Source organism: Heloderma suspectum, chromosome 1, assembly GCF_057233095.1.
Source record: "Heloderma suspectum isolate Gila_16-S chromosome 1, 16-S_ref, whole genome shotgun sequence".
Classification (NCBI taxonomy): Eukaryota; Metazoa; Chordata; class Lepidosauria; order Squamata; family Helodermatidae; genus Heloderma; species Heloderma suspectum.
The window spans coordinates 353,902,027-353,924,644 of record NC_139458.1 but is presented as its reverse complement, the minus strand read 5'-3'; the positions used below and the strand labels follow the sequence as shown (position 1 = coordinate 353,924,644).

Here is a 22,618-nt window from a genome sequence, read left to right as displayed (position 1 = left end):
CTTCTCGTCTCTCTGATTCTCCCTTCTTCTGCTCTTTGCTCGCTTGCTCTTGGGTCCATTTTCCTCTTCCCAACTTTCTCCTTTCCCCCTCTCCATTTGCATCACTGCTCTCTCTTCCTCTACTCTCTTCGCAGTCTGTGACAAAATCTTCATTAGGAACAGTAATTTTCTCCTAACTTTCAAAAGCTGCTTCCTCAGGGGCCAACTATACCTGATGTAACATGCAAGGTTTTCCAAAATGCAAACTGCATCAGCTGGGTGGATAATTAATGAGATCATTAACCATTTTCTCGATTGCCATGGTCCTGAGGAAAATCCCACTTCTGAAGCTGCTATTTGCTTTGGTACCCCATTGGTACCACAGCAGAGCAGCATAATATTAATTTCCCCTCCATGCCTGCTCTGGTTCTATTATCAGTGGGGCTGTGCACCCCCCCTCCCCACAATCCACCTCAGAGGCCACTTCGGGGCTTCCAATGCAGGCCCAATCCACTTCGGGGCTGATTTGGGGGGGCCCAACCCACCTTGTGCTCTGGAGCCAAAGCAGGATTTGGATGGCCAAATCCCACTCCATACACCCTTGGACATGCTGTATGAGACCCCACCACATTCCCTGGGCCCTTGGGACGTGCGCCAGCAGCCGACTTCTTGTATGGTGATTCCCTGAATTTCTGGAAATAGATCCTGCACAAATGGTGGCTGTCAAGCTGTCAAGCACAGCTGCCATTTGCACAGGATCTATTTCTGGAAATACAGGGAGTCACCATACAAGACGTCAGCTGCTGGCGCATGTCCCAAGGGCCCAGGTAAGGAGCTGGGGGCTGGGAGGCAGTGCAACTGGGCTTCCGGATTGCTCCAAAGCATGCCGAAGAACTTCAGAGCAACCCGACCCACTTCATCCCGCCCGGTCCCCCCGCCGCTGCCTTGCCTCAGAAGCAGCCCGAAGTAGTCTGAAGTGCCCCACTTTGGCTCGGAGTTCAGGCTTCGGACCGAAGTGGTGCACAGCCCTAATTATCAGCTCCTCTCCCTGCAGATGCAATTTGCATTTTTTTAAAAATATCTGCTGGTTAGATACAAAAATGCATTTAGAGGAGAATCCTATGCAACTGATACTCTATAGCTAGAGGGCTCCAATCTTGGAGGCCTCTGTCTATTCTTCGCTCTGCTGGCCAGAGCCAGGCAGAGCAGGAGGAGAAGCTTTTACAGCCTCCCCATTCCTCCATTTTGTTTTCTAGACTAGCGTAGTTTGGCCATCAGATTTCTACTTCACATAGGGTAGAAAGACCTTTGTGTGTGACATTTTGAAGTAAGAGAACTTGTAATTGTCTGCCCTGATATTGACGTCTTTCTTTGTCCAATTGCTTTTGGTGCTGCTCTCCTTTCCTTTTTGGCACAATGGAACTTCTAACCCAGATATAAGATTTGTCTCCACCACCGCTGCAAAAAATACATATTAAGATTTATCTTTTTTTAAAATGTGACTTGTTTTTTTCATAGCCCTAAAGTAGATATTCAATGGAATGCTTCATTCCAGATCACATTGTGAACATTAATTAAACAAATATGCACCATTTCAGAAAACAGGAAATCAGATGTTTACAATTACACCAAGATGCAGAGTATCATGTACATAAATTAATATCTGTGGGTTACTGTGTTCTCCCCCCCCCCTCCCGTTCTGTTATATGTATGGGTTGGATTTTGTTAGGAAACTACAGAAATTCTGTTCATTCCTTTCTCGCCTCTCCCTTTCTGGGTGGTAGAGTTTGGAGCAGAGGTGGAGCAATAAAAAGCTATCAAAGTAATTCCTGTATTTTAAATAAGAGTGAATAATACCTGTTTTTGGAAAATATCTCCCTCTTGGCATTTATATTTCATTTCTAAGTGCTCTCTTTTGGAACATTCAAGAACAAAATATGCCATTAACATTGGCCACGTCATATGCTTCATCCTTCTTAGAAGTAGCAGATAATGACCCATTTCTTTTTCTTCGGGTGATTTCTTTTCCAAGTAGTGTCAGAAAATAATCAGGGGGCTCAAACACCCCTATGAGAAAAAGTTATAGCTATTTCATTTAGAAAAAAGGTGACTAAGAGGGGACATGATAGAGCTTTATAAAAAAAAAAATACATAGTGTGAAGAAAATGCATAGAGAGAGGTTTTTTGCATCACATGCAGTTAGACTCTTAGGGCATAATCCTATGGCCACTAGACAGTGGCTAGATGGCCGTAGGATTTTTCGTTTTCTGGGACCCGAGCTCAGAGTGACTCCCTGCACCCTCCCCCACTGCCTCCTAGGTGTTGCGGTTCATCCCTGGCTCTGTGCTCATAAAAGCAGCGTGGAGCAGCCGAAAAGGGGGTGTTTCTGGGGTCAGGAAGGGCATGGTAGAAGTGCTGTTATGACACTTCCTATGTGCCGTCCGGCCTCCCCGCCCCCAGACCAAAGTACCCTGGCTAGACAGCCAAAATCGGCCGTCTGCATGCAAATCTAGGGCAGCCAGAGCACAGAGGGGAAGATCCCCTCCACACACCTCCTGCCCTGCATCAGATAGTCAGTTGCCTCTGAGTTCAGAGGCGGCTGACTATCCCCATAGGATTGCACCCTTAGTATACTATTTAATCTTTGCTACCTGAGAGAAGCAAGTTACAAACTTACCAGTAAACCGTTTATTTCCAGCAGCATCATATTCTGAGAGAGGGTCTGAGCCCGCAACACTGAATTCTGGAAAGGTGGTTTCAGGCAGTGCTTGAGGTGTGGTCACTGTGGTGGTGGTGGTGGTGGTAGTAGTGGGAGGCAAAGTGGTTTCAAAAAACTCATAATCTAGATAAAGAGAGAAGATTAAGAGCATTCAACCTCATGAATATGGCATATGTCAAATGGCAGAGCTCCCTCCCACGAGAGATCCACTTGGCACCTTCTTTGTTTTCATTTAGGTGCTGCATAGAATTTGTCCTGTTTTCAGTTTGGCTGATTATTCTGGTTGGGTTGCTCAATTGGTGTCTGGCTACTGGGGCTGTTTCAATTTGTGGTGACTTGTTTTTATCGGGAATACTACTGTGATAATGTTTTGTTTTCATTCTCCTACTGCTTTAAGTTTTTTACTTTGAGATTGTTTTAATTGCTTGTTCTAACAACTTCTTTGTGGACTTGCTGAATGCCATTCATGGGAGGAAGGCAGCATATAAACATTTTAATAAAATAAAATAAAATGGGAAACCTGCATGGACACTACTCTGTAACCTCTGGAAGAAGAAGAGGGGTGCTTCCAGATGAGGCTATCGCCTTGCCTCATTCACAGAATTTTACAGGAGGTCCCAGACGTCATTGTCTTCCACTCATAAGCCTCCTGTGTTTTCCCACTGCCTCTTCTGTCTTTTTCCTTAACACAGAAAATGCATTAAGGAAAAAAAGATGGAATAGCTGCACGATGCTAATTGGTAGTACTAGAAGCCCTCCATCTGGAAGCACCCTCTGACACAAAAATGACGTAAAGAGTATTAAACTGAGGGAAAGAATAGAGTCACTGGAATACCTGTTGGTTTACCCCTGAATATGCCCCCAATTATGTAGAAAGAGGGTGTGGGTCAAATTTTGACAGCAAAAAGGGCATGCAAGCCAGGAGTGCTAAACTCCCCCCTCCTTGCAATCTGTGACTTACTTCCTTGCAATTTGTTTCCCCCTTGAGTACTTTCCTCCTCAACCAAGTTCCGATACAGGAAGAAAAGCTCTACATAGCTCTTCTAGCTATGAGCTTCTGCTCATAGATAGAAGAAAAGCACTTGGGGAGTGGGGTTATAGTAAGCCATGGGTGGAGGTACAGTTCAATATTCCTCAGTCATGCAACCCTTTGGCTGTTAAATCAGCCCCTATCCCCACCTTTTACATTTTTTGAGCAGATCCATGTGGAAGAGATTTTTTATTATTTTAAAGGTAAGCGGTACATAAGTCTATTAATTAATCTTACTAATAAACACATGGATCTCTCAGTCCATCAGTCACAATTAGTTTATTGTTTAAAGTCACTTTAAACAAAAGGTCCCAACGCATATGGATCAACCATGATACATTTTTACTTTGAGCCTGAAGGTATCGAGGACACAATAGCAAGTCAACTTTTCTTTTTCAGATACATATGGGCCATGGCTCAGTCAGGAGTCACTCTTCCTTTTCTGAGTTGGGTGGGGCGTCAGGGAGGGGCCCGCAAGTGAGGCCTTTGTCAGCCAGAAGGGGAGGCCTGGTACGCTGAATTTGGCCTGTGGACTGGAGGCTCCCCATCTGTAAGTGCATTCCTGGGAATGCATTTGTGGAAGAGGACAAGAAAGAAAAGCAAACCAACACTCTTCAAAAAAGAACTTTTGCTATCCATCAGTACCTTCATCGTATACCACATATGATTCGGTAGTTCCTGCCACATCTCCATCAAGCCCTGAGAATGTACCTATGGAGGGAAGCAGGCATTCAGACAATGAGAGTTCCCTTTACCCTATGCCTTTATTAACCAGTTCTAAAGCAACCATCTAAACCTAATTACTTATATGGCAATGAACCAAACAGCAACAGTCATTCCATATGCTACAGCTGCTTTTGAGGGTAGGGAAGTTTAAACAACAATCTGGAAGCTTGTGGGACAGCTGTTGCAAAAAATTCAGATGCACACACATTTTGGTAAACCTCTGGAGCATGTCATGTCAGATATCAAAGAAGTAGTTTAACCAATGTATATCACATATCATGGCTCAAATAATGAGCATATGAAGATACACCTTTATGATAACATATAAATAAACTCTCATGTGTAATCATATCAACATATGCGTTTAGTATTACATGTGCACACACACAGACACACACACATCACTGTTCTATTATTTTTCTATAAGCTGGCTCTGCCCACATGTCTTCCAGGTTAATTTAAGAATTCTTGAACTTAATTTCAGAATTGGGGTGCAGACTTTGCTGCAGTCCTTTGCATCTTTTATTTTTGAACAGGCTACTGATGCATATTGCCTCATATACACATTCATTAAAACATTGCATTGGTAACCTGAAATGATGAAAGAATGACATGAACTGAAAACTGTAAGAAATTGTGTATGTGGAGCATTCACAACAAAATCTGGAAATCAGAAACAGATGAATTGCAGATCACTAACTCATAAATATGGTAAGTGGTGTAGAAATCTATTAACTAATTAATTACATCAGTGCTATTCATCTCTGCAAACAAGATCAAGGAATCTGGAACCCCCAAATCTGAGGGAAAATTTGGACGGTGAGAATTTTGGAAGCATCCCTGCCAGTGAAACTCCTATCATTATGAGAGGTAGGATGGGTGTATCGCAGTGAACCCATTGTCAGGGGTGTATGGTAGGTGTATGGTAGGTTTTGCGAATAATGCGCTGGGAGAAATGTCAGCTGAGAACTGCTGGCTCATGGGAGAGGGAAGGGAGTAAAAAAAGGAACAATGTCACTTCCCTTTCTGCACCATTTTCCCCACTTGTGCCAAGTTTTGCAGCAGCCACAACAACAACTCTTCCCAATAGTGGGAGAATAATTTTGGAATAATGGAATAATTTTTTTCCACAGAGGCCCCATGGAAATGAAACTTAGCATGTAGCATCATTCCCGGATGGATTCTGGCAGTGGGGGGAATGGAGACCACCAGGAAGAGCCCTCCTTGTTGCTGCTACCAGGAAGCCTGCCCCATTGCTCACTCATTTCATCCCACATTTGAAAAATTGTCAAAATGACACCCTCTATTTAGTTACCTGCAAATGGGGCAGTGAAATAAGGGAGGCATTTCAGCTTGGCCCTGGATTTTGCCATCACTACAACAGTGTTTCAAATGCAGTGCTTTATTTTTCCTATAGGCAGTTAACATGGGAGAGAGTAGAGGGGCAAAACCCATGGTATTTGGGTGCTCTTTGCCCCAGTGACCTTACCCACTAAGAATCAAATTTGCTCCAACCTGCATAGCCCCTGTCTATATTTTATCCCTCAGTCATGTTGGAGAATGACAGAATGTTGCGAACTGGCTTGTTAAATATATGCACTGTTTTAAAACTTTAATTATATGTACATAATTAAATTAATATAATATAATATAATATAATTAATTTAATTATATGTACTATTCAGCCCAATTGTACAAAATATCATATTTACACATCTGATTATAACAACCTAGTAATATGTGCCATGTACTTTTCTATCTAGGGTTATCATATTATGCATTTAAAGTTTCATATGTCTTATTTGTGGCAGCTCTTCATAAAACAGGCCATTTTGTCAACTGTTAGAAATACGTTAGCATTAATTTCATTCATGGTAACAGTAAGCGCCCAGCCAGTCAAGCTCAATTTTCAGCAGCAAATGAGAAGATGTGAACAAAATCTGAACAGCAGCATCATTTCTGAGCATAATTAGTATCATTTCTTGTCTGGTTATGCCCTTATTTTGGAACTTTAAAAAGCACTTGAACAATGTAACTGTAGTTTCCATGCCAAAGCAAACCTTGGGGGATGGGGGGAGGAATAGAAAAATGGTTTATTCTCCTACAAAAGCATTGCCAGGATTTCTTCTTAAGAGCATATTAACCACATAATTTTCATTTGATATCTGTCCACTGACTTTGCATCCATTCACCCAGCAGGCTTACAGGAGATCTATTGGGCATCAATCCAATGAATTCTGAATGCAATGAAGGCAGCTAATTCACAAAAACACTAGCTTTACCAAGCTACTTAAAAAAAACACACACAGCCCAGGAAATTACTGAAGCTCAGATATGCAGAAAATATGGAAAGATTGGTATTTTAATGCTTTCAAGCTTATTACTGTTTCTCAAGTTTATAGGCCTATATTTTCCAGTAATGTGATAGCAGCAGTTATAAAAGTGGCATTTAATGGCTTTGTTGACTATAGTTCTTCAAAGGAAGTTGAGCTGCCTGGAGTTTCTGTGCCACATAAGCTTGGGCTCCTGGTGCATTCTCTGACTGTAAAACAGAACAATATCTGGTAAACACATCTTTATAAATCCTGAGGAAATTGGACCAAAGGGTTAGTAGAACCCACAGCAGCATTTTTTTCACACCACATTTTCTTGAGCCTGTTTGGAAATAGTCAATCTATCAGATTCCTGAGAAATAACAGTGCATTCAGCTGAATATGCCTCTGTGTTTTTCCACCATGAGAGAGCGTTCTGGAACTTGCTTGGTAAGCACATATTTACTGGCTTTGGTAGCAACACGTGTGAAGTAAAGCTGTTATCTGTCTTCAGATGTCACAAAGTGGTTGCTGCATCGGTATCATTCTCACAATGCTCTCCTCATTCCACGGGCTGTTTTACTGCTTTTGTCAGCGGAGTTCAGAATCACTCATATATTTATTCTCCAAAGCACTCATGGTGGAGTTGCTGTCACTCAGGCATTTCAGTACGTAAGGAGCAACAATAGGGCAGGGACCATCCTCTCCATCCACACTTCCATCTGAATTACTGGCAGAGGAGCCCTCAAAATCTTGGACATCTGAACAGACACAGCTGTTTTTATGCAGTGTATCAGCCCTTCCTCAGATCTGCTTGACTCCACAGATGATATCGTGTGAAGGGCAATGGTAGGGCCAGACCAGCTGGAGAAGTGGTAGCTGGAAAGAAGAAAGAGAGATCAACTTTCAAAATATTACTGAGGCAGATATCCTACGCACATGCTTCTCCTAAGCAAGGCATCTTTGCATGCAGAATCATTTATTTTGCTTTAAGGGATAGCTCCATATGTGGTTGTTCCCCCCCACCTCTCTCATATACATACATGAGCCCAGAGCAGCCCCCAACCATGATATACATGTGGAAAGCACCTCTCTGATATTGGAGCTCTGTGTTTGCCTCAAAGCTCACACAGAGCTGGAGAACAGAATCACTGGTGAGAGCGAGGAAACACAAGATATGACTTATGGGTATCATTCACCAGTGTCAAAACCCCCAAGTGCATGATGATGTCCTTATCAATCAGTTCCAATATGGTTACAAAATCAGCTCTATACTCTGTATATCATAAATATATTTCCAAATACTCTGCCAATGACTTCCATGTAAGCACAATCAGATATGATTTCAGAAAAAGGGCCCTCTGGGTAGTATCAGGTGGTACTCCTACACAGAGCAGACCCATTGAAGTGAATGGGCGTAATCTAAGTAGGTCTCCCACTGGATACCGCCACTGGATATATTGGATACTGCCACTGGATACTGTCACTGTATACAGTATACATACTGGATACTGGAATGTGTGTTCACTGTTCTAAAAAGTTACAAAATCACAAATGATGGTGAAGATCCATGAGAGATAAGAAATACTTTCTGACCCAATATTTCCATCTAACCCTTCTGTTACTCCTTATACAAGCATAGCTGACTTTCTTTAAAATGTTCTTCCCATGTTCATTCCACTAATAATGATCATCCTTTGTTCTTCATGCTTAGAGTAGCAGGGCCAGAAGTCATCAGCTGCCACATAAGAGCAGCGCAACTAACAGTATTACTACTACTACTAATGTCTACAATCCAGAGAAATATATGGGCAGATCAGTGCATGCAACCAGACATTTTTCCTGGTGTTGTCTAGGACATTACATAGTGAATCGGTAGGAAAGTTTCAAACGGAATTTGCAATGCAGCACGGAGGGACAACTCCTTGAAAAAATAGCCAAAAGCCATTGCGCATGCATACAGTAAATGGGTTTGTTGGACCACAGCCAATAATGTTAATAAACAACAGTAATTCTATTTTAAAAAATTATAAACCTCAAACATAGATTACTCACCTACTATAATTTTGGAGGGAGGAAAGTACTGTTCATCTCCTGCTAGTTTTTCTTACTGAAATTCTGGTCAGCTGCCCAGTCCTTTCATTCCAACCTCTTCTTTGCTGCCCTACATGTTCCTGATTTCACTCTTTTGACTTGATACTAAATCCATTTGGTGGGCATTTTTGTAGATAATGTCTGAAAGTATTTCATCATCCTGCTAAATGCAGGTAACCATTTCACAATCCAGTATTCGGAGGTGAAGGCATTGAATTTAGAAAGGACACAATATGTTGACAAGATAATGCACATTCAATATCCTGACAGTATATACAGAAAAAGATGTAACAACTGACCAACACAGAGGCTAACCAAGGAACCCACAATAAGTCCCCTTTATGAAGTGGTAACTTACCATGATGTACATATAATCACTTGGTAAGTCAGTTGTCTGTACAGACCTGCCAAATAATGAGGAAAATCTTACCTCACTTCTAAACACAGGAAAGCATTTACCTTACCATTTGGCAAGTGGATACATACAGACTGTGGTAAACTTACCACTTGGTAAATGGACTGTATCCATCCCATGCCAGAATAGCATTTTGGGAGTGGCATTACACATTATGGCGATGGTAACAGTATGGATATTTCAAGTGGCCTCCATGTAATAAATGTAATGTGTGGACCAAGTCTTTTCCCCACTGCCTATCAATACAGCAGCTGACAAGCCTATGTGCCATTTTTACACACAAACACACACACACACACACACCAATATTAATGAGATGCAAGGATATTATTTATCATGGGAATTAGATGTTTCACACAATTAATGGTTCCTAGTTCCAACAAAAGGCATGCAAAATTCATGCTTTAAAATCTGTGTCTGCCTGCTTCAGAAACCTCAGCCAACCCAGCAATTCACCACTACAACAGAAACCATATGCAGGTGCGAAAGCAGAGGGACATGCCTCTACTTCTTGCTTTCTCCATGACCCGAATTAATTTGAGGCATCTGTAACCTGACTCTTACCTGCTTTTTCTGCACTGTGACTGGAAATATTTATTGAAACGTAAATGCCTTCTCCCCATGGCACAACTTGGTACCTGTTGGTATATAGCAAGATACCCCTGATGTTTAGCTAGCATAAAAGATGGTACCTTCAGAATTGCATTCAGGCAGACCATCAAGGCCTAATACAAGATTTCCCTCTTCATTGTACTCTGCATATGTGCCAGGGGGACAGGTAGGCGATGGTTTCTCTGTTGGTGGCTCAGTAGTTGTTGGTTCCGGAGTAGTAGTGGTGGTGGTGGTGGTGGTAGTAGTAGTTGTTGTAGGAGGAATGGTTGTTTTTTTAACCATTTCAAGGCCAATCAATGGCTTCCCTCCAAGACTTATGATTGGTTTATCTTGTGCATTTGCTACAGGCTTGCTAAATCTTCCATGTCCAAACAAAGGCAAACCATCCGGACTTACTATTGGAGCTCCTTTAGAATCTGAAAGATCACAACCAGATGAAATCTTATTTCAAATACAGTTAATACCATGAGATGTTCCTTCAGGAACCCAGAAGGACTATGCCAAAGGGGGTGGGGTGGATTATCAGGAAGACAGAATATACACTGCTGTGACTCCAAACTAGCAAGTTGTGGGAGCTCTTCACACCTCCAATATATAACCACCTTCTTTAAGAATAATTTCCTATTATTATTATTATTATTATTATTATTATTATTATTAAATTTATTAATCGCCCATCTCACCCAGCCACTCTGGGCGATGTACAGCATACAATAAAACAGTTTAAAGCAATAAAATTCTACAATAAAAACAATATCGTATTTCCCAAGTCTATAAAGTATGTGTACAAAATTCTTGCTTCCACAATAATATTCTTTACCACCGCCTCTAAATATATTCACTTGTCCTAGGCAGATAGACAGAATCACTAAACAGATCACTTTTAGCCCACAAAAACACTTGGCAATTCTTTTGAATATAGGAAACACTGGTAGTATCCTATTGCACCTGTGTACTCACAGGAGCAACCACTTGCACAACGGGGCTTTGAGGCTTCTAAAAATAATCTGAAATGAGTAGAAATACTAATTTCAGGAATGAGGCAGGTCAGCAGAGGTCGCAGAAGGGAGCTCCACTGACCTGGCCCTATCTGGAAACTAGTGTTTCTTCTTGTTCTGGGGTTATTTTTAGAACTGCGAAAGCCACATTGCACAAGTAGTCATTCCTGCGAATACAACGGAACCAACGGAGATGGAGCGGCCCCATTGGGCACTGCTCAAACCTTCTAGTCAGGAGAGATACAGTGAAACTTCAAGTATAAAAATTTAGTTCAGGATAAAAATATGATCCAAATGGTTCATGTTGGTAGTAAAAACACCTTTTAGTATGAGCATGGAAGAGCCATCCCCAATCCTTCCCAATCTCTGCTCAGTTCTGTGAGAGCCAGTAGATTTCCAAGGTGCCACTGCTGCCAAAGAAATGACTGTGGCTATTGGCAAGAGGACCAGCAGTATCCCGGAACTATTCACAATGCCAGTGAAACATGTCATAACTACTAGTCCAAACCAACATCATGTTCCATCCTAAACATTTACTTCCTAGCACAGGAGATGGAATATTTCATTTTAACAAACTGTTGAACTTGGTATCTAGAAAACAGACAACACAAATATTCCATTCTTTGATAGCTTTCTGGTGCATGTTTTGCTGAGCCAATGAGCTTTATTCAACTCAGAGGGAGAAAAGGGTCAACCAATCAGATCCTTTTGCCCGAAAACCCCTCACATTTGGCCCTATGTTCAGATTCCTCTTAACCAAACAATACAATATGCTTATTTATCATTATTTGCAGCATTTTTATACTAAAAAAAGGTAAAGGTGTCCCCAACCAGTCGTGTCCGACTCTAGGGTGCAGTGCTCATCCCCGTTTCTAAGCCGAAGAGCCAGCGCTGTCCGAAGACGCTTCCGTGGTCATGTGGCCGGCAAGACTGAACACCGAGGTGCACGGAGCGCTGTTACCTTTCCCGCCAAGGCGGTACCTATTTATCTACTTGCAATTTCATGCTTTCAAACTGCTAGGTTGGCAGAAGCTGGGACTGAAGACGGGAGCTCACTCTGTCACGCAGCACTCGGGTCTCGAACTGCTGTCCTGCCAACCTTCCAGTCTGCAGTTCAGCGTCTTAACCACTAAGCCACCGTGGCCCCATTTTTATACTACCCATTAACAAAGAGTTCTCTGGGCAGTTGATCAAAAACTAAGCCATAAAAAATAAAAATACAAAACATAAAACATAAAACATACCAACAACAGTACGACCATCTCCTCCTAATTTCACTCTGAGAGGCTTCCCTTGTGAATCCTGGAGGTACCTTCCTTCGGCATTCAGCACCAGCCCTCGGTCAAGATCTACAATCTAAAAGCAACGTGTAGATTGAAAGACTCTCCAACATGAAAGAATATAAAAATAAATCTTACAAGTATTTTATATTTTCAAATAAGTTCACCCTACCCACTTTATTCCTTGTGGACCATTTATTATTTTCTGTCCATTTCGTTTTCCATTATTACCAGAAACTATTTTATTATTTAGTTCTGGTTTTGTCGTTAAATTGGGTCGGCCACCATTACCTGAAATATACATGGCACAAAAGAGGCAGGATTCATCACCTTGCGCATTCAATGAAATTACAGTTTACAACATTAACAACTCCAAATATTTTTAACCCAATGCAATGCACATTAAAATCGACTTATATAAGTGATTCTTTGACATTGTTGCTTGAACTAGATAAGTCCAATTACATTAAGTGGAAATAAACTAATCATATGTTAAGCACATTAGCGCAGAGTGGGCAGTATCTAATGCTGCCCATGCGCTAACAAGACCCAGCTCTAGAACAACAGAAAGTTAGTGGATCCTGCAGCAATCGGAAATTAACGAAATGCTAGTTTCTGGAATGGGGCAGGTTAGTAGGGCTTGCAGAAGGGACTTGTTCTGGAAATGAGCATTTCCACTCATTTCCAGGATTACTGTCAGAAGCACTAGTTCCTGTTGCACAAGCAGTGGGTCCCACACAGGATTCACATGGTATCTAATAAATAAACTTTGTTAAATTGACCTGTCAGATTATACACTGGATGAGAAACCTAAAGAAATTACTAAATAGTTACTCACTAACAGTCAGAGCCATCTCGTATTAGGTTCAATTACATAAACGTCTTCAGCGATTCTTAGATATTGAATTGGGACCCATCAGTGAGGTGTTATGAAAGAACCGACAGACAGTTGCTAGCAGTTAAGATTGGCAGGGAGCGGGGGGGGGGGGATGATGCAAGGAATTAGAGCAATATGCAACCCTTACTGAAGTAGTAGAATTGACAGATGGTTCCAGAGCAAACCAGTTTCCACTGATGGGGTCTTCATAGCACAACATTTGAGAACATCTTTCAATAAAGCATTTTCTTTGTAAACCAGCTAAGGTGGTTGAAACATTCAGATAACATACATTGATATAAAACACACACACATTACCTTGTCTCTGAGGAAGTCGAAGATGCTGTCGTTGAGAAGGGTTTAATAATCTTGACTGTTGTATTCGCTGATTGGGGAGCACTGAGGGAGAGGCTGAAGAATGTGTTGGAGAAGCAGAATGAGAGGGATGAACATGAGAAGATACAGAGGAGCGCGATAAAGCCCTGTTTACTTTAGGCAAGGAATTCACTTTGTTAGGAGACTGGGAAGACTTGGATGTTAAAGAAGTAGATCTACTCAATGGTGCAGCATTTGAGGTTTTGGAAGTGAGGTGTTCCTCCTCCCCCTCCTCCTCCTCCTCCTCTTGCTTGTATTCTTCCTCATCAGGAAATTTTGTTTTGTGAGGGAAAACAGGGCTTGGTGATTTACTCTTATCCTTAGCAACATTATTATTTAGGTTTTTACTGCCTCTAGAAATTGAGGATGATGGCCGCCTTGCTGCTGAAGACAATGTGGGCTGTTCCTCTGTTTCTTGCTGATCGTAGTCTTCTTCTTCATCATCATCATCATTGCTTGAAAGTGACTGACGCGTTTTAGAGGAAGATGTTTTTGGAGCAAGTTCAACTTTTGTTGGGGTTGGCTGTACGAGTCCATATTTTTTGTCTGTCTTGGATGCTGTCCTAATAGGGAATTTGGAACCAGAAGGATAACGGGGCACTGAAGGATGAGTTTGCCTCAGAGAAGTTGAGGATGACTTTGAAGATAAAGAAGTTTCTCTGCTGTGTTGCTGTTCTTTAACTATGTCTTTTGGAGAGGTAGATGTTGGCTGAACATATTTGGATTGATGGGAAGATGCAGGCAATTTATACGCATCAGAAGTATCTTCACTAGAAGTAATTGCCTTTGACCCAGTATGTTTTGAGGAACGGCTGGTCTCTGGATGGGGAGTTTTACGGGATAACGCATGTGAACTTCCCATTAATGTTTTTTTAGACAAAGATAAAGTTTGTTTTGACTTAGATGTATCTTTGCTCTCAAGATCATCAGGCTGATATCTAGAAGCAGGAGACCGTAGAGGAGATGACTTTTCCACAGGTGTCCTTGATACAGAGTCAGTTGATGGAGATGAGCTTCTGGCCCTTGAACTCTGACCATTTGTTAACCGATGAGAAACACTAGAATGACGGTTTATGTGCCCACTTGAGGAATGAGATTGGCCAGATACTGAAGGCTGTGCATCAGAGTGTTTAAGTGAGGCATCCGTATCTGTGACTTCCCTTTCTTTACTATAGCTTTCTTCTCGTGTGTTTGCAGGATTAGATTTGTCAGTGGGCAGAACTCTGTGATGAGTCTTAGATTCAGCCAGAGGACTCCTCCTCCGGGAATAGTCCACTGGAGAAGATTGTTTAGAAAAGGATGGTGAATAACTATGGGGACGAGTGGATGTTAGAGGATTTTCATCTTCACCCTCTGGTTCTTTATCTTTACCCATATTGGAATTAGACCTGTGGGTACTGCCAGGTGTTAAACGAGAACTGGGCTGAGGATGAACCTTTGTGGACTGCGTAGTGGAGGGGTCTTTAGGAGGTTGCATCCTGGTATCATGAACATTACTGGCTTTGTTTGCAAATCTGTTGGTAGTAAGAGCTGATCTATACTTGAACAAATTAAAGCGTTCTGATACAGCCTGGCCTGAAGAGGGCCTAGAATTGAATCTAGAGGATGGCGACCCTTGTTTGTTCATTTCATCTTCTCCTCCACTGTTTTCTCTGTCATTATCATCAGAATCATCTCTTCCAACAGGCTTATGTTTAGCAGAAGATGAACCATGCAAGTGAGGCAAAGTATGGGTAGCAGCAGCAGAAACAGCAGAGGTAGCTACTCTTGGATCTCTTAACGCTTGGCGATTGGAATGCAAGAGAGGCCTTGTTTGCACAGCTGGAGATGACCCACTCTGAGGAGACGAAGGCCTGGAACTTGGCTTTTGTTCTCTTCTTTCTGTTTCTCTGGTCTTATCAGCATCAAGAACATCACTGGTATAAGAGGGAACTAGTTTATAAGAGGGATGGCGTGAATGACTTGGAGAATTTGTAGCAGCAGATGATGTAGGAGACTTAACTGATACAGAAGAGGTGAGCAATTTGGTAGGGGAACTTGGAACCACCTTCCGAGATAAAGAAGGCTGCTGATTTGAATGTAAAGGTGAATTGCTATCTTCTGTCTTAGGGAACATTATTGGCTTTTCCTCTGCGGTATCAACTTCATCATAACTTTCGTTATCAACAGGCAGATTATCTAAAATGACTTCAGAGGAAGAAGGAAGGTTAGACCTGTCCTGTCTTAAATTCTTTGTTTCATTTTCTGTATATTTAAGAATGGAAGATGATGAAGAATGTGAGGACGAGGAGGGTAATGACCTATGCTTTTCAGTCTGCCCTGTCCTTACTGGTGTGCGTGTCCTAAGAGGTGTTTTACCTGAGGAACTGACACTGTGTGAAGGTTTAATAGGAGAGTGGGACTTAACACTGCTTTTAACATCCTGAGTTTTTGGCTGCACTGTTGATGTTTCTTTGGAGGAAATGTGGTCAACAGTGTCTCCTTTGGAATGAGAACCTGCTTTCAGCTTTGCTCCCTTTCTAGATGATTTTTGTGGGGCTCTACTACCAGTTAGTAGTTTATTCTTGAGTTCAGAAACAGGATTTTTTGAATCTCTGCCACTAGGAAAACTGGATGGATGGCCAGAAGTATGCTTAGAGGAAAGGGATGGCAAGAGACTTTGAGACACGGTATTTCCAGATGTTCTAGATCCCAAATCCTCTTCAATGTTTGTTTGTTGATCAAGCTTTGATTCATCTGTATTGGCTACAACAAAGAGTGAGGAGGGGAAGAGATTAACAGAGAAATCTATAAAAGTAAATGACAATTACAAGGAAGGAAGGAAGGAAGGAAGGAAGGAAGCTTGCCTAATGAAATATATTATTGCAGCCATACCAAACTATGCTTTAAATTATGGCAATGATAAAATATTCATGGCCTTAACTACAACCCTTCTTCACGGAGACAAGGAATTAAAGTTGAAATCAATATTCACAAATATTCAACATTTGATCATTTTTAAATGAAAAAATATGAATTTGCATTTTGAATGTGAACATTTAGCTCAAAGCATGAGTGCTTAAGACTTGTAGGCTTTTTAAAATTGTTTTGATTTTGGCAGGAAACAGTTACAAAATGTAATAAGCAGTCAATTGCTTAAAACTGTCCAAAATTAAACACCATTGTATATTATCTATCAAATGCAATGCTATCTCAGGAACTAAATACCATTGCATGATAACTATAAAAATACTATCAAATATCAAAGTCAAATATCACTGGATGTCAAACATAATCAGATATTTCAGGAAGATATTCAAACATTCAGTGAATATCTGCCAACAAAAATCACAGCAGATAATTTTGAGGAGAGCTTTTGGTAGCAAATCCATTTCTGAATCTTATTATGTTTTAACCAACTTGTGCAATGTTTAAATGGTACATATATCTTTTATTAAAGAGAAGGTAGCAATTTATGTTATGTATATTTTAAAAGAGGGGGGGAATAAAAGCCTACAGCAGCCTTCCCCCACCTGGTACCCTCCAAATGTGTTGGACTATAACTCCTAGGGCTAACTGGGTGATGCTAGATATATTCCAACACATCTAGAGGTCACCAGGTTGGAGAAGGCTGGCCTACTGTATTGATCTATAGATCCAGGATCTGGGACAGAGGCTTACCCCTTTAAACTATTCCCAAATTCTGAAGCAGCTCATGTCTAAGTATGAAACAAGGGCAATAGATCCAGCATATTTCCTGCTGCACGCCCAAGAACAGAGGTGGGGAACGTCTTCTCTGTTGAGGGCTGCATTCCCTCAGGGTTAATCTGTTGGGGGCTGCATGCCAGCAGTGGGCAGGGCTGAAATGAGTAATAGGTGGGGCCAGAGCCAACAGTGGGATACCCCTTTTCTCTATTTCTGCCATCCTCTTTTCTCTCTCTTCCTTCCCCTTTCCTCTCTTTCTCTCACCTCCTCTGAGTGTCACGACCCCTGGTTTTGAGGCTCCACACTACCCTGAGGAGGATTCTGATTCAGATGGGCCCCTGATTGCTCCACTTCAAGGGGAGCCCTCAGCACCCCCTTCTATACCTTTGCGGCCAGAGGACAAAGCTCTCCCATCATCTGACTCTGAGGGTAACTCCCCTGAAGCTTCTCCTGTCCCTCAGCCAGCAGGAGCATGAGACTGCAGAAACAGAGACCATCCCTTTAAGAACTACATCCAGCATGGATGGAGCCTCTGAAAGACCTGGCTCTACGAGCCTTCTTAAGGCCTCAGTTGGCTGCAGTCCTTTGCTGGGACAACAGCTCCTTATGGGCAAAAACTCACACTAGCACTTCATACAATGCATTCTCCAAGGTCCAATGACTCCTGCCATAGTTAGCATGACCCAGAACAGATAGTGAGCACCACTGAGCAGGCCTCAAGCCGAGCCAGGACTCAGAGTTCTGATCTGATCACATGCAGAGGGGTGCTGAAATTAGGTTGAGGCCTAGGGTTGCCCACCACTGCACTTAGAGGATTGCCCCTGCACACCTCCTAAAACAAGGTGCTCACAGCTATACTGAAGGATCCTTGAAATGGAAAGGCAACACTCCACAGCAATCCAATGGTACTGACAGAATACAGTGAAAAATAGCAAAGATGAGATAGTTAGATTGAACAATGAAAACACCATGCTTACTTGCTGGCAGGGCAACACTGAAGGCTTTAGACTGAGGGCCTTGGCCCCTCCTGTTTGCCGCACGAATTTTGAAAATATAGCGCTCGCCAGGCTGCAGACCATCCACCATGGCAGACGTAGTGTCTCCCGAGTAGGAAATGGACTTTGCTCCGAAGGGCTTGAGAGCGGGGGCGTATGAGAGAATGTACTCTGAAATGATTTGGCAGACGGTTGGAAGGAGGAAACTGAAAACAATCCTGTTTCCAGCGGACAGACTGTATGGGTAGGATGAATTAGAACGTGCATTACTAAAATTAATATGCTGGCAATGCACGTCAAGTCAACAGCTGGGGTGTAAAACACATCATGTATACCATAAGTTGAAGAAATATTGAGTCAGCCTTTTAAGACATAAATGTCCGATATTTAAATGAATACCCTAGACTATCACCCAGCACATTTCAGTTTATACTACCATCACCACCTTAGACATCAAACATTTTTACATATATATATATATATATATATATATACATACATACATACATACAGAATGAATAAGCTCTTTTTAAAACCCCAAAAGTGCACAGTCTATAGCTGTATTGCTAAGGCACCACAAAATATCACATGGCAGCTGACATCGCCTTAGTAACTATGATTCTAAGAGCTAGTTTAGATATAACATTCCTGGCTTCAGAAACCATGGTTTCCGAAGCTAGATACAAGAGTCAAGCTCATGTGCTCCTCCTCTGCCCCTCCCCTTCTCCCCTTGTGTGTCAGCTTTGGTGTATAAATCCTGGTTTGTTTAAAGCAGAATTCCCCATTTCATCTGATATTGGCAACTCTGCTTTATTCTCAGTTTACTAACCAGGATATTAAGCCAGGATCTGGAAGCCAACATTAAGCCAGAGTTTCCCACTTCATCTGAAAATGGGGAACTCTGGATTAAACAAACCAGAATCTCTGTACTGAAGGCAACACGCAAGAGGAGAAGGGGAGGGGAGGAGCACGCAGGATATTGTTTGGACCAGTCCTAAATGTTGAGCAGCTGACCAAGGAGGAATCCATGTCATTTCATCTATTCATATATTATGGCCACCTTTTTATATTGTGCTGGTAGCAGTGAAGCATATGCAGCATAGCTGCTTCCTGGACCACTGAGGTAAGGTGACAAGCAACCGGTGACATAGAAGAAGCCCACGCTATCACCCCTCTCAAAAACTGGGGCAAAGCTGGTGTGCAGAGGAGACATGATGCGGGCTTCTCCCCCATGGCCTATAGTTGCCCAAGCAGCATAGAGAAGCAACGATACTGCATTAGCTCTGATGCTGCCAGCGTAATGTAAGAGGGGGGCTCATAAGGCATTTAATACAAAATAACATGCAAACATAATTTTACAAAACATTCAAACACAGGACGTATCTGGGTTACTTCTGGGATTCTCCCAAGACCTGATACGTGCTATGTCACCAAAAAAATGCTCTTAAGGTTTGCAGTGTCTATTTCCCCAGCATGGCATCAGCAACATTAATTGTTAAAATAAATGTCAAAATAGGTGTAAAAAATTGTTTGGGGACTAGTTCACACAAATACAAAAATAGTGCATGATTGAAATATATAAAACACTTTGCACATAGAAAACTGGAAGATTGTAAGGGGAAAGAGTTCTCTTTGAATTTTGGTTTTCTTCACGCGGGATATTTTTCCCCATTGGGAAACTCTTCAAACATGCAAGTCCTCCATCTGGAGTCTGAAGCTGTACAATCCAGGAACAATTTTACCAGTTCATCTTTTTGTGTGTGAATGAAATCTTAGCGGACTAAAGTAGCAGACAATGGCCAGTGACCTGTTCAAGCATCTACTTAAACTTCGGGGCATGCAAGTGCTCTCTCTGAGATATCAAGGTAATATTACTGATGAACAGGCTGCACTGCACAGAAGCCCAGTGAATTCTCAGAGCATATCTACACTGCTAATTTATTTCAGTATCATTGCAACTGTTTTAACTGTCATGGCTTTCACCTGAAGAAACCAAGATTACCACCTGTCCATTTTTCACCCAAACTACACAGGAATTGAATATCTACATCCAGGGCAGCTTCCAATGGGGCACTTCTGCTGATTCTATAGTGCAAGTGGGACCCACCACTTATGCAAGGGAGATTTAGCACTTCCTAGAAGAAGCCCAGGAATGACCAGAAGCACTCGTTATGGGAACTCCATTGACCTGCCTCCTTCTCGAAATGAGTGTTTCCACTCATTTCAGGTTGCCATGCTAAATTGCTGTTGTGCAAGCAGTGGGGGCCTCTTCCACAACAGAATCGGCAGGGCACAGGAGAATTGGTGGGGGCATAAGCGCCCCGCTGGATACTGGCCCCAGTAACTGAGTCTGGATACTCAAAACCAGTAATGAGCGAAGAACGAAGCCAATAGGGAGAGCACTGCCCTAATCTCTCTCCACCCATAAATCCTTTGCTATCACCACATTCATCCCCAACAAAGCTTATGCTGGACACTTTAGCTTCGGAGTCTGGGAGAAGAGAAAGAGATCACTGGGGAAGAAGGCAGTAGACAGGTTAGGACCATGTTTTTCCCATTCTGTCCTGCCCTTGCCTTCTGCTGCTTCTGGGTTCATCCAGGGCTTGTGCCTACATTGTTCTGCTTTGAAACCTAGGTTTTGAGAATGCCTGTGATAGTCACAAGCAAAAATTGAAAAGGTGGATGAAGCCATCTTTGAATACAAACCCTTTTACAAGGTACATAATGTCAGTGCCCATTATGGGGCATGCATTCTCCGTAATGGGCAATATCCAGGGCAATGGACAAAATGGTCCTCGAATTGACAGTCAACACAGAGCATCATTCCTCATTAAATTTTGACAAATCTTGTGGCTACCTCTATGACCACTTAAGTCATAGTCAAAAACCAGAGTTCCTTAAGTCAGAAACCAGAGTTCCTTAAAGCGGCTACAACAGACAAAAATATTGAACTTCAAATACAAATGTAACATAACATGTGAAATTGTGTAACTTGGCACCGATTTAATTTTTTTACTTTAAAAAAAATGAGTGAATATTAAAAATGGGAGGCATGATCCTGACTTCCCCTCCCCATACAGAGGAAGAGGGCACAGAACCCATGTGCATGGAGGACAGGATGACAATGACTGGGAGTGGAGAGAGAAGGCTAGAAAAGAAATGGGTTTTCTGCATGGGAAATTCCTTCTCAATGCCACCCCACACCTTCATTCCACACACATTTCCCTATGCTACTGATCTACACACCTGACCTTGCGCAGGGATGAGGAAAGTATTTCCGGCATTGGCCAATCCTTTTTTCCCAGTATTCTCTACCCACACCTTCATTCCAGCTTGCACAACCTTCCTCTCTCTGCGAGAATTTGGATCATTCCCATAGATCATGCAGATGGCTGGGGAAATCTGGAGCCAAAATGTGGCAGAGAGAATCTAGGAGCAAAAGAGAATGTTGGGAACTGTAGTTTTATCAAAGTGCTGGGAATGCCTATTAAGCCACTTTAGAGCTGTGGTGTAGATATGCCCTCAGCCACCTATGTCAAGGGTACCACAGCTGAAAGTGAAACAGTTATTGGTTCCCTTCCAGCATATGAATGCCCCTGTCAGCAGCAGCATGAACAGCCAAAGCCATGTCAGCTTGCCAGCACACAATCAGACAGTAGAGCACAGCATATCAGTAGATTTAAAAGCCTCAAATAGCCACTGAGGACACTGCATTCACATCAGGATTGCAGATGTATTTTTCTTTTGTTGCACCCTTTTGCTCAGCAGAACTACTTGGTCTGGAACTTAGATCCTAGAATTTCTTCTGAGATACACACACACAGTTAGTACCACCTACCTTTCACTCTTCCTTCACTCTCTGAAAGAGCATCCCAGGTAGCAGCGACAGTTGGGGTTTTGCCTTTTATTGGCCAGACATTCAGGTTTTCTGGTGAACTGGTAGGAGCTGTGAGATATACAACAGACCCCCCCCCCCGGAAAAAAAAGAATAGTAAGCAAGAAATGGAGGACAGTGGGCTTTTGTTTCTTTCAATATTTACATTCCATCACTTTTCAATATGATCTTTTCAATGAAGGTCGACCCAAAGCATGCACTGCAAATACATATTGCTCCATCAATAATAGGAGGTAATAAAAATGAATGTCTGGAAGTTATGGCTTCTCAGAAGAATGACTAAAGCAACTGGCCACATTTATTTAAGAGAAAGGCAATTTATTTATTTATTTATTTAATCGCCCATGTGGCCAGTCACCAGCCACTCTGGGCAATGTACAACAATTAAAAGTAGCTGGCACAACATGAAGTCATTTGGAAACATCTAAAGAACTACTATAAAGAAGAATGAAAGCAATTGTTCACCAAGCCAGTATATAAGAAAAGAACAGACAAAACATGCAGCAAAAAAAGTGTAGTTGCCCTGCTATATTTAAAATAGTCTTCCTAATTGTACAAACCATTGAGAAACGAACTAAAAGTTCCAAGAAATAGAACAATCTCCTTTCCAGAGCAATACGTGTAAAA

General features: G+C 42.1%; 1 protein-coding gene across 1 annotated transcript in view; it reads right to left on the bottom strand.

The window, feature by feature from the left end:
* The window catches only part of FNDC1 (fibronectin type III domain containing 1), a 137,465-nt gene that overhangs the window by 46,099 nt on the left and 68,748 nt on the right, over positions 1-22,618 (bottom strand). Inside the window, exons 6-13 of the mRNA XM_084831947.1 lie at positions 21,935-22,042; positions 18,079-18,267; positions 13,361-16,162; positions 12,338-12,456; positions 12,130-12,241; positions 9,968-10,303; positions 4,374-4,439; positions 2,657-2,821 (exon numbers count right to left, since the gene is read on the bottom strand). Coding sequence (XP_084688073.1) covers positions 2,657-2,821; positions 4,374-4,439; positions 9,968-10,303; positions 12,130-12,241; positions 12,338-12,456; positions 13,361-16,162; positions 18,079-18,267; positions 21,935-22,042 — 3,897 coding nt within the window. The remainder of the gene's footprint in view (positions 1-2,656; positions 2,822-4,373; positions 4,440-9,967; positions 10,304-12,129; positions 12,242-12,337; positions 12,457-13,360; positions 16,163-18,078; positions 18,268-21,934; positions 22,043-22,618) is intronic.